This window comes from Rhinolophus ferrumequinum, chromosome 3, assembly GCF_004115265.2.
Source record: "Rhinolophus ferrumequinum isolate MPI-CBG mRhiFer1 chromosome 3, mRhiFer1_v1.p, whole genome shotgun sequence".
NCBI classification, from domain to species: Eukaryota; Metazoa; Chordata; class Mammalia; order Chiroptera; family Rhinolophidae; genus Rhinolophus; species Rhinolophus ferrumequinum.
In genome coordinates, this window is record NC_046286.1 from 45,671,267 (window position 1) to 45,684,682 (window position 13,416).

The following is a 13,416-nucleotide window of genomic DNA, read 5'->3' on the forward strand; positions in this document are numbered from 1 at the left end:
CAAACAAGTGCTGTAATTTTAATGGGATGACAGATGAGGAGGGGTGAGGGAGTGTTGGTGGGGTTAGAGAGCTTAACCCATGTTCTTCAATAGCAGAAAGTAAGCAGATCATATATAAAACAGAAAACCAAAAAAGAACAACATAAATAGATTTTACAGAAATAGGGAGAAAAAAAACAAACAGCTAAAACAACAGAAAATGATTACCTCCTAGGAAAGGTACTTTGGATGTGGAGAAGAGTAGGAGAAGAGACTGTTCTATTTTTCAGTATAAGCCATGATATGGTAACTGACTTTTAATATCATGGGATTATATTATTATATATTACTTAGAACTTGTATAATTTTTCCATAATAATATTACTTTATTTTGAATGTACAAAAAAGAGAGAAAAGAACTATAAGGAATAATAAGATGGTAGAAATTCTCAATAAACTATTACACCCAGATTCAAAGGTACATTAAAAATTACATATCATGATGAAGTAGCATTTATCCTAGAATGCAAGAATGGGTCAGCATGAGAAAAATCACTGTAATTTACTACATGAATGTCACAAAACAGGAAAATGACATGATAATCTCAACAGATACAGAAAAGGCATTTGTTTACTCCCAAAACCTATTTATGATTGGAAAAAAAAAAGCTTTGTAAGAATAGAAACAAAAATTATTTAACATGATAAAAGGTATCTAAAGAAATCTACCAAAAACATACTTAACAGAGAAAATTTAGCCACATTCCCTTTGAGGTTGAAAATAATGTAAAAATGTCTCCCCTCCTCTAGCGAATGAGAGCCAATATTTAAGCCAGTACTAAACGTTATGACCAATACACAAAATCGGACAATTATTAGAACTAAGAATATTCAGCAAGATCCTGAATCAACAAAATAAATTAATCAACAGGGTGACAGCACATTAGAAGTACCAAATAAAAAAGGCACCATTTACTATAAAAATGGAAAATAATAAGTAACTAGGAATTAAATTAACAATTAAAAAGTTAAACTCGATTAGAGAACAGAAAAAGACCTAAAAAAAAAAAATCCTGTATCTTATTCATTGAAAATATAATTTAACATTGTGAAAACATAGATATTCTACAAATTAATCTAAATTTAAAGCAAATTCGATCAAACTCCCAACATGAATTTTTGGGTAATGTGACAAACCAATTCTGAAACTTATACATTAAACCAGATGTCTACAGATATTTAAGAAACTCCTGGTAAAGAACAGATATCAGATATGCCTTATCAGGTATCAATTACAAAATCATTGTAATAAACATGGTTACTAGAAAGTGAACAAACTAATAAGTCAACTGACTCTACTAAACATCACAGAGACTTCACTTCTCTTACACACCATCAAAATCTCACATATGATTGGGTCTGAACCATGAGTTTAACACTATGAAATTTATTGTAATTACTATTATATTTAGATTTTATTTATTTCAATCTAGGGAGATCAGGCCTGGAAAATACTGAAACTCAAGGATCTAACTTCCATCTTCCTAAGATAGCATTTTCTACCATTTCTGCCCTGAGCCTCTACTCTCCTCCATCTCCTCCTCCTTCAAACTCAGAAGATTTTCCCTCCACCTGTTTGGCAAGGGGTGCTGGCAGGAAGACAGAAGCCCATCACCTTTCACATGATACCTAACTTTGCATTAACGGCAGAGTTTTACTATACGTGTAAAGCATACGTAATATAGTGTTCAATACATAGTGTTCAAAAATATTAGTTCCCTTCCCTTTTCCCCAGGTAGCCTGTTTGATGTCTCTCTATGTAACTCCACAACTAGCTGGTAGCCTAATTTCTAAGAATAGAGTTAGTGAAGGCAAAAGGCAGCATAGGATGAGGTGTGGCACATGAAACAGAACTGTTTCCTGTACAGTAGTGGTTCTCATACTTGAGCACGCACTTGGAGAGCTTGTTAAAACACAAATTGCCGGACTCCATTCCTACAGTTTCTGATCAGGACTTCTGGGGTGAGTGACACTTACAAGAACTTTCTGGATGGTGCTAATGCTCCTTGTCTACAGGCCACATTCGGAGAAACACTACCCTATGGAGCACAGGTTCTCAACTGAAAGCAATTTTGCTCTCCAGGGGAAATTAGGCAGTGAACGTATATATTTTGGGTTGTCACAACCTGGAGGTGTGGGAGGCAGAGGTAATACTGGCATCTAGCAAGTACAGATCTGCTTAACATCCTATCACGCAGAGGACAGCTCGCCACAGCAAAGAATTATCTGGCCCAAGACGACAAAAGTGGTAAGGAGGTTAAGGAACCCTGCTACAGAGTAAAACAAAACTTACTCCAAACGTACGATTTGACCATTAAAGTTGGTGAAAGTTCTTCAGTGAGTTTAAGAAATCTGACATGGGATAAATATTCAAAGAATTGGACTTTTCTTCAAGTACTGATAACTCTTTGAATTTTACTCATTCTGAATTTTACTCATCCACAGCAAAATGAAGTTTTAGAAATATTCATACTTATAGGTATATTGACTGAAAGAAATAAGCATTTATACATTATTGGTAGATTTCTAGTAAAGGAACATGAATTAACATTCATTTCGCAAGAATAAAACTAATTATATTAAGAAACTAACTTTCTTGAAAAATAATGATCAGCCATGTTTATTTCCTAAGCTGACTGAAAAGCAAAAACTGTTCTTTTCACTATTATATATATTTAGTATAAATGAAATATTTTATAATGAACAATCTGTTTTAAGGAAAACCAGTGATTATAGCAGTAATCAATCCTAAGTAAATATGTCTGAGGAAAATGTACTTTATATATACATACACCACACACACACACACACACCACACACACACACCACACACACACACACACACACCACACACACACACACACACACACACACACATGAACTTACTCCAATAGGCTGAAAAATAAGTCCATCCATTTCATGGCTGACTTCTTTGGCAAAATTCCCTTCAAGTAGCTATAAAATAAATACATGTATTTTTAGAAATATAATAATACAATAACCACTTAAAAAGTATTTTAATTTTTTGGTAAGCTTTATAAAAACTTAATACATAAGTTTTAAGAACTGAAATACAAAATGGGGGAGGGGGATATACATAACAGAGGGACAGAGGTTAACATACTAAAATTTTTTTTTAATATATGAAGATTTCCCATTCCCTGGCAGGCTCGATATCTTGAACAACAGTCCTAACTACAACAACCAATATAGTGAATAAAATATTAAAAAGAGATGTTTAAATGCATTGCTGAGACAGCACAAAAAGAAGACATAGAGAACAAAGACAAAGTAAAAGTAGAAACTCTGGGAAGTAATAAAGGGAAGGAAAAAACCCATACACAACAAAGGAGACAGCAGAGAAACTTTCCTGCGGGTGGAGTGCTCCCCCGAGAATCTGTAACCACAGCTAGCTCAGACATGGGGAATGCAGTCCAAAAATACAGTTTCTGTGTTTTCCCCAAACCCTCAAGCAGAACATTTTTTACCCTTTCTTTTTTGTCTTATTTTTGTTTCTTTTTTGGTCTTTTCTATATTTTTTCAAGCAAAGAATTGCATTACCAGGGATGCACAGTACAAAATACAAACAGAAGCTTTTTTTTTTCTGTGCCTTATCTACTAAAGAGCAGTTATAGGCCCTATGCTCTCTAATTAGTTCAGAGCAAGTAGTTTTAAATGCCTCTCTTTCACAGATTTTTATTATTTTGAAGAACTGAACATGTATATCATGGATAGAGAAAGGCCCTAAACATTGATCTCTGCATTTCAGGGAAGAGACGAATATACTTTCACAGAGCCAGGTAGGATAATCTGGGATTCATATGTGTGTCTCCAAAATGTTGGATATGTTGTGGCTTATCCAATCACAATCTCTTATCACAATTACATCCTCTTACAACCACTACACTTACAGGGAGATTTGCCTTCCAAAAGTGACAACCAAAATTTCAAGTATATTTCGCAAGCAACAAGATCTGTGATTCTCCTCCCAAACTATGACCGTCTTCTGTGCCATTTCATTCTTCAAAATCTGTAATTTCTCTAAACTGGGGGCAGTTGAGCAAAATAAGAACAATTCTGAGTTTGAATATCTACATTTCTTAAAACTATAATGCTCCTTAGTCAAATTCATAGGGACAGAAATTAGAGAGGCTGTGGAAGAAGAGAATGAGAAGCTAGTGTTTCATAGGTACAGTGTTTCAGTTTGGAAAGATGAAAAGAGATCTGGAGCTGGATGATGGTGATGGTTGCACAACAATGTGTAAGTACTTAATGCCACCAAAATGTATGCTTACAATGGTTATAATGGTCGATTTTATGCAATGTGTATTTTGCCTCAAATTTTTAAAAACTGTAATACTCTTGGTGTTTGCTGTTTTGTTTTGTTCTTTTCTCCTATTACAACACTAAGAAAGTGGGGAGCTTGCAAATTACAAGCCATATTTATCTAGAGTTTAGCCAAATAGTCAAATTTCAGGACATCTGAGATTCATACATTGCTCTCCAATTCACTCATAGATGTGAATGCCCTGGCCATCTGAAGAGGAAATTTGCCTAAGTAAAAATTCAGCATGGATTAAAGGCACTGATTTCTTATGAATTCCTTTCAAGAGGTGAAAATAAACTCCAAGCATCATTGTCAAAATATCAGCTTACATTCTTGCTGGAAATTTAGAAGGCAATATTAAAATAAACTAAAGGCTTTTTTCATATATATGTGAAATATTCATGCTGGAGAAAAAAATTTTGAAACTTGTACTCATATTGAGAAGTATAGGTATATTGTTTTCTACTTCAATTTTTCTCAAATATCCATAAATTAATGATGAGTAAAAGTTCAAATAAGAAAAAAATGTATAACCTTGATACTTCTTATACCCCAGCATGTAAGAAAAGTCAACTTGCTAAGCACAATTCCTGCTGAGGAACAATGCAATGAAAACCAAATATCACAATCATCTTTTTTTAAGAAGATTTTTAAAAGGTTAAAGGATGTGTTCCCCTTTTATTGTTAGGTATATCATTTATGGCAAGTAAAGGTAGCTTTTCCATTCTTAGACCCAACTTCTCAACTTCATATACTAGACCATTCTTGTGTAGAAATTATGTATAAAGTAACAGTTTAGAGTTGGCAAGACTAGGTAATATGATGCAACCTGTTGCATAAATCAAAGTAACTTCCTTTTTTATTTTACTCTAACTTGGTATGAATCAGAGAATGCAAAGGACTATGCAACTTCTTGGGTCAGAACAAGAGATACTCCTTGTTTTCACTCATTTTACTCCTTAATTACTCCAAACAATATTTCTTTCTTTACTTAATACATCAACATTTACAATATCACCTATCATGTAAAGATAGGTGAAAGCCCTACTATAAAGTGTTGTTGTGCTTGGTTCTTAACGTGTATCATTCAAAACACACCTCATGAGAGATATATTTTTGAGTATGATAATTTTATTCAATTTGCCAGAAAAAGAAACTGAAGCCATCAGAGTGTTAAGTAACCAACTTCAAGTCAGACAGCTGAAAACGTAAAATCACTCAGAACAAATTTCAATGAGACTTTAACTAAAAATAAGGAACCAAAGAAATTCTCTGACTCTCTGAAACAAATACCCCAATGATTTCTGCAACTTCCTCCAATTATTTAAAACGTCAAGAATTTAAAGATATTGTAACATGCAGTATATGAATAAGATGCATACAAAGGGAGATAAAATTCTTGCGGGGGGCGTTTTTCAGGGATAGAGATGAAATCTAGAATTTTTATTATTATTATGTAATTTATTATTTATTTATTCATATTAGAAATCATGTGTAAATTATTATGTTGAATTTAAAATATTGCTTTTTTTTCCTAGTCACAATTCTTGAAAGAAAATTTACCCAAATTTGTTATGAGCTTTCTATATTCCAGTGTCTTCATTATTAGGGCCAATACTTAAGTCATTTAACACGTTACCATTATTTTCACTGCCATCTCTGAGTTACAGCGTACTTCAAATTATACCTGAGACTGTCACTACAGATGTTACCCCAAGCTACAAGTACTGAATGAACAACACTAGGAAAGTTCCTTCCCTCCTCATTCATACTATAGACCTACATTCATAATCTTGAAAGGGGTTAGCTCCTTTAAAGTTATCTTTAAAAGTCTGGTTTAAAAGAAAGTTCCAATTTCACTTACAATGTAAAAAAATGGCAAGAGCATGTCACTTCTAACCTGACAATAATTTAAAAAAGCAGATGATCTATAAAATCATGCCTTTTGGTAAGGTCACACTAAAGGGCAGAGATCTCCAGGAATCCAGGTAAACTGAATGCCAAGCCCCTCCAAAGGTGGAAGAGACATATGAACTGATTCAGCTAAGGGAGAACATAAGAGGACAAAGTGGCAGCCATAAAAGTGAGTACAAAGAAAACAACTGAAAGTCTGATCAATTCTCCAAAACCAAGGGTAGGCTAATGTAAAAGTTTAGAATGCCTGGGAGCCCCAAACACAAGAGGAATCCCAAACCCACTCACACTAATTCTATTCTCCAGGCTTCTGTCAGGGTTCACAGGAATGGGTGGGAGCAGAGTAGGAAACATGAGAAAACCTCACAGATATTACATCTCTCCTGCTTTCCAGACCCTTCCTGATAAGCAGCAAAAGCCATTTGCGAATAAAGTCATCTGCAGCTACACAAGTGGTCTGAAACAGCCTTGAGTCAAGAATATTACATCAATAAAAAGGAGAAAAACTTGCTCCTGCCAAAACATCCCACCTATGCAAGGCAAAATTCAGCTGCCAAGAGGGAAAGGTCAGACCCACTGAGGGAAAACCCCTCCCTGAGACTCAGGCGCTCAGAGCCTGCTTAATACTCCTATTACTATTAAGGCTTGAAGACGAAAACTAAGAAAAATGTACAGTCCTAACAAGTCAGGCACCAAGTGACAACAAACAGTCATTTACATAAAAGGGACAGCATAAGAGCAGGAAAATAGACCAGGTATAGACCAGCAAAGCCTCCTGGAAGCTAAAAGTGAAGTAGCAACACTGGGGAAAAAACACTTAATACTCCAGACCTCTCAATAGCGTCACCTGCTGAAGGAATCTGAAGTCTTTGGTGTGCTCAAGATCACACAAACCCATCTCAAATATAGAACAGAATGACTCAACAACTAACCCCTTCTCCCCCAAATGAGGCCTATTAAACTGAAAAAAAGAGGTATATGCCCATTACTAAGCACAAAGATATTTACTTCAGTCTCTAGTGTTCATACAGGGGGAAAAAATCAATGTCCAGCAATCAATAAAAAAAAAATCACACACACACAACTATACAAAGCAAGAAAACATGATCTGCATTCAGTAGGTAAGGCATTCGATAGAACAAGACTCAGGGATGGCCCATATTTTAGAATTATCAAAGACTTCAAAATAACCTTAACTTTTTAAAGGAAAAAGTAGAAAACATGTATGAACAAATATGAAATTTCGGCAAAGAGATTCAAACTATAAAAATGAGACAAATGGAAATGAAAGAAATAAAAAAAAAAAACCAGTATCAGAGAACAATTCTAATCAATGGGAATGATGATCAATAGGATTATCAGCAGACTGGATATAACAAAGGAAAGAATCACTGAACTTGAAGAAGACAAGTGTGTAGCACTTTTTTCCAAATGAAATAGAAAAAGGAATAAGAAAGGGAAAATTAGAGAGCGGAGAATCAAAGAGCAGGGGTAAAGATGTCTTAAAAGACTTTACAGAACACACATAAAATCAGTACAAATATGAACACTGAGACAAGCTGATCTAATTGACAATTACAGAACATTCCACCCAACAGGAGGAAACACTTTTTTTCCAAGTGCTTACAACACTTTTATAGGTCAAAGTCATACAAACTATGTTTTCTGACCATAATGAATTACATTAAGTATCAGTAAGAAAAAGATACCTGGAAAGTTCCCCAATGTTTGGAAACTTAATGACACATTTTTAAATAACCCATGAGTAAAAGAAGGAATCAAAAAGAAATCTATTTACTATTTCAACCTGAATGAAAATGAAAACACAGTAGATTGAGATTTGAGCAATAAAGCTGAACTGCACTTACAAATTATACTAAATGACTAATTAGAAAAGAAAGGTCACAAATCAATTATATCCTCAATTCCACCCTAAGAAACTAAGAAGAACTCTAGGGAATTTAGGATCTCTGATACAAGAAGCAGCCATGCGGGCTGAGACTGTATATCCCAAAGAAGAGTACCACTTTCCTTAAGGCTAAGACCCAGACATTGAGAAGGGCACAGCTAGGGCTCATGGGATGGCAGACAAGTTGATGAAACGTCCTAATAAATTGTCTCACCAGTTTTTAAAGATAGAAAGTTAGAAAGCAGTATGTCTGAATTTAAAACTTTAAAGTAGGAATAATAGCCAGGGATAAGTTGCCATAGTGAAAGTGACTAAATCAGAATAAAGTCACTGAGATGAAAACTGGAAAGAAAGGAGAAGCCAGGGTTATAAATAGGTCTAAGAAAGAGTATGTAAGTCAGGCACAGACTCTAAGATGTGTACTTAACAAGGAGCCAAAAGAATCTCAGTATACTTAGTTAACATAGCATGGCTTGAAAGGTCAGGTTTTATTTTAATAATTTAAATATCAAATAATTTAGAAACTTACATTGGTATTCTTTTATCTCTGATATTATGTTCCAAGATTTAAGCTACTCTTTTTTTTTTTTTCCTCTTCTATATTTTCAGTAGAATTTATTTATGAGTTGTACTGGTATGCTCATGTAAGAAGTGCTAAGTTAAGCTTTTCTTAGACAATTTGTTGGATGATAATATCTCAATAAAAATAAATTTCATTCAGTGTTCATTCGGGTAGACATTTCCTGACTGCCTACTAAAGCTAGAAATCAGTTAGCATTAGGGATACTGGGGACCCAATCATAACTTAAGCCTAGGCCAACATGACTAAATGATACCTTAATTTTAATTTAACAGTAAAAATATTAAATGCAATGATGTAATTAGCATTTCTCCCTCTCAATCTTTCTTCAGACACAGTTCTATTTAAACTACCTAAGATGTTTTTAAAACACTTCTAACAAATAAGAAAAAGATATCTTATTTTAAAAATACTTAGCTGCAAACTCTTAGAGAAGCTTTAAAGTGGAATATGGGTGAATTATTCTAAAGATCCTAAGATACATTCCTTTCCAAATTACAATATTTTTTATTATTTTTCACCAAATAAAATTAGAAAATATTTAAAAGGTAAAATAGACATAATATATCAAAGTTATTAATAAAGCATGAAAGTATTTCATAAAGCTTTAGTTATAAAATTTATATTTGCTCATCTATGAACAGTATAACATCACTAGAATACCATCTTAAGTATCCTTAAGTGACAGAAGGTACGGAACTTTCCACTGACCAAAGACTGGTGGAACAGACAAAGGTTATACCCGGTGATTGAGTAGGAAGTGACATTTTATATGTCTATGAATCAGGAAGTAATTGGAAACCAAATCATTATAAATGCATAAGCAGAGAAAGATAATGCAAAAGGGCTTGAAATTAAAAACATGTGAAACAAAAACTATAAAGTTACAAAGCACTGAAAGGAACCTTGTAGAAATAAGCAAAATGATAGCTTAAGACTGCAAATGAAGAAGAAAATGAATCTGTAATGTAATTGGGAATGGAAACTGGCAACGATTCATTGTAGTATAGAAAAATAATATTCTTCTCTTAAATGAGAAAAGAGTAAACTATTGCCACCTTTCTGTTCTAGGCTATTCTATTTATATTAGATGTTTTCTGAGCAAATATTCCTACGTATCCTCAACTGATTGCCTGAAAAGACTCAATATAAAGGCTTATATCTGCTGAGTTTTTTTAATATGCTTTCATAACTCCCTTAAAATTCAAAGTTTAGTTTTAACAATCCCCCCAAAATGGAAATTTCCACTCACCTCGATATTACTCTTTATTCTTTTCCTTCCTCAAAGTCTAACTTTTGGTTTAGGTTAAGATGATATCCAATGTTTTTGTATCCTAAAAGTTCCTCTAATCAGTACAAAATCATTCTACAAAACTCATCATTTTTGTTCAACATAAAGTCAATACCATTACCTTCTTTCAAAAATGATTGATTTCTATTATTTGCCAATAATGCCTAAATAATTTTATCAATAAAGTTAGCTACACAAAATAATAAATAGTCTCTGGAATACTATCATTGGCTCTCTCATCAACCCACATTACTGCAATTAATATTAAGCATAATAATTCTGGTGAATCCCACTTGTCAAAGTTAGAAAATCTAAAAACAAAATTTCTCTAGAAAATAGTTTATTTATTATGTTTGGTGGTTGTTAGTCTTATTTTTACCAAAATTCCCCACAAAGTAGAAATCAACCAATTCTCATGGAATAATTAAAGTTCTTTTTGCCAGATTTCCAATTTTTCTTTTTAATCTCATAATTGAGGCATCATTCATTCATTCATCAAAACATACATTTAGTGCCAGTAACTGACAGCCACTCTATAAGTGTTTGAGATTTAAAAGAGATCAATCAGTTTCTATCCTGGAAGAACTAGTGTCAGAGTCTAATGTGGACTCAAACTCAAATGCCTACAAGCATCAGGCCATGAACTTGAACGGGGCTGGGTAAGATAAGAGGGTCTAGAGAGAACTATGATGAACTGTAGAGAGCATCCCCATCTACAAGCAAATTCAGTATTTTTAAAACATTGTATGAACTTGAACTTTCTGTTTAATATGGATGTAAATGCACATAAAATAATAATTTTATAGTAAATGCTTTTAATAGAGCTGTTTAAAGACTTCTGAAGGAATAGAAAAGTAACTATAATTTCATCTGTCATTCACAGTTCTATTCAGATATTTACTGAGTACTAACTATGTATCCATTAAACAAAATGAGAAGAGTAAGAGAAGGAAAAGGAAAAGGTAATACATGTAACACATGCTAAGCACTGGTTCTAAGCTATTTTCTCTCTCTCTCTGTCTCTCTCTCTTTCTCTCTCTCTCTGATTTTAGCCTGCTAACAATACCAAGGAGTAGTGGCCTTTATTATCACCATTTTAAAGGTGAAATTTAGAAGTTTACCTAATGTCACACAGAAAGGAACTGAGGGTCCATTTCTTAACTGTTTTTCTAATCCACGGGTCACATTCCTGGTCTAGGTTCAACGCTCGGCTGACTACCCTCATAGTATCCTGTGCTTCCCTCCATCACAGGATTTTCCTGTTTAATTTTCTGACTACCAAATTGAGCTGTGGGCTTTCTGAAATCAGGAATCACATCTTATTATCATTGTATCTTCAGCATCTGTTACAGTAATCTGGTACAGAGTAAGCTCTCTCTTCAACAGACGTGCTAAATAAATATAAAGTGAATAGCAGTGACAGGATTGATAAAAACAAGCCAATATATATCGGTTAAGTAGGATACATATGGAATATATTATGTTCCAAGAAGTTGTGTAAAATGAAAACATAAAAAATTGTAAGAGAAGTTTAAAAAGGTGTTGATTTAATGCATATACAGATTACAAGGATATTTTTAAAATGCTAAAATTATCACTCATAGTTGATAACTTTCTCACAAACCACCTCTTGTTGCCTTTATTATCTCCAGTGCAGACAAGAATAAAGGGTTCTTAACTGGTTTTGTTGACTGTAGGTTAACTTCCTTTCTCCAAACTATTTCTACTAACTACCATTAGAACTGATCTTCTAAAACAATTTGTTGTATCACAGTCACATCTAAAAATTTTTGAATGCTCCTCACTTCCAACAGTCCAAGTTTCCTTACCATGATTTTTTAAGTTCTTTGTTTTTTTTCAGGGCAACTTTACCTAAATGTTTTCCATAATGTTTATCCAGATTGCAGCTGGTAAGAAGTACGTATAGACAAATGTTTCCTTTGTGGATAGAAAAGCATGACCTACAAGTTTGGAATAATATTAAGCATTTTTACAAAGAATACAGGAATAGAACAAATACTTAGCCATAAACACCTAAGTGATACAATAAAAATTAAACTACCTAGATGGCTGGTCTGAATGTCAAAAGAAAAAGGACAAGAATTACAGAGATAAAGGAAGAGGTTAAATATTTGTAATTTGAGCATAAAATGGAAACCATATTTATTTGTAAAATATAATTTAAGACTTTCAAACAAAGAACAATGTGGTAAATTGAAAAACAATGTATCTCATTCAAAAATACATCCTTTGTTTGCATGGCTGCGTACTGAAGAATTAACTTTACCAAAAGAGAAGACTAGCCTTTGCCCTCTGCTACTGGGAGGTGATCTCTAGGGCCCCTCAAATGTCGTGCCTGACGAGAGCACCTTGGCTCACAGGAGAGTCTAACAACATGATTTACGAGGGGGTCTTTGGAACACACCACATCAGTTCCGACCTCCAGAGGAATGGAGACTAAATGTGTTAGCCTACCTTCTGGTAGGAGCTGGAAACTAAAGGTCAGCCATGCAGGCAGCATGTGATTGAACCACGATATAAACTTTAGATACCAAATGCTTGGGTAAGCCTCCCTGGTTGGCAATATTCTAGTATTGTCATACATCTTAGCCAGGAGCAGGTAACACTGTCCATAACTCCCCAGGGAGAGGCAACCAGAAGCTTCACATTTGGGCTCCTCCCAGATTTTGCCCTGTGTGGCTCTTCTTTTGGCCGGTATTAATTTGTATCCTTTTGTTACAGTAAAACTGTAATCACAGGTATAGGGCTTTCCTGAGTTCTGTGAGTCAGTCCAGTAAATTATCAAACCTAAAGAAGTCCCTGGGGACCCCCGAATTTGTAGCCAACAGGTCTGAAGTGAAGGTGGACCTGAGGACTCCCAAACTTGCAGCTGGTGCTTAAGTAAGGGCAGTTTGATAGGGGATTGTACAATCGGCCTGAACTCACTGCAATGAGTTTTTGTCACTGTATTTCTCTAGTTGCTACAATTCAGACTGTCCTCAAAGTCATAGCTGTCATCAGAAATGCATAGACTTCCCCTGTTGGGCATTATTGCCCAAAGGCTGTTCTAGAAGTGGCAGCCTGTAGAATGATGCCATAGCTGCCCTGTCAGTTAATGGGTAAAGTGACCCACTCGGCCATCACAGATGAGATCTTTAATAGAAATTGAATATCCCTGGCTGAGGACAACACATACTGAGATGCCAAATGGCATTTATCTGTAAATTAACCATGTTATATAGCCTAAAAAAAGTACCAGGGAAATGGAATAAGACTTTAAGAAATAATCTTTATTTTCCACAATATAAAAAGCATATAACATTTCCTTTATTCTTTGCATCAATTTTAAGCTAGCA

The 13,416-nt window shown here is 34.3% G+C and overlaps 1 protein-coding gene across 2 annotated transcripts in view; it reads right to left on the reverse strand.

Annotated features, from left to right (window-relative positions):
- RNGTT (RNA guanylyltransferase and 5'-phosphatase) overlaps window positions 1-13,416 on the reverse strand; it is a 238,504-nt gene that overhangs the window by 115,745 nt on the left and 109,343 nt on the right. Inside the window, exon 12 of one of the 2 annotated variants that reach the window (XM_033103163.1) lies at window positions 2,926-2,994. The exons of the other annotated variant lie outside the window; for it this stretch is intronic. Coding sequence (XP_032959054.1) covers window positions 2,926-2,994 — 69 coding nt within the window. The remainder of the gene's footprint in view (window positions 1-2,925; window positions 2,995-13,416) is intronic. 2 annotated transcript variants of the gene reach the window in all.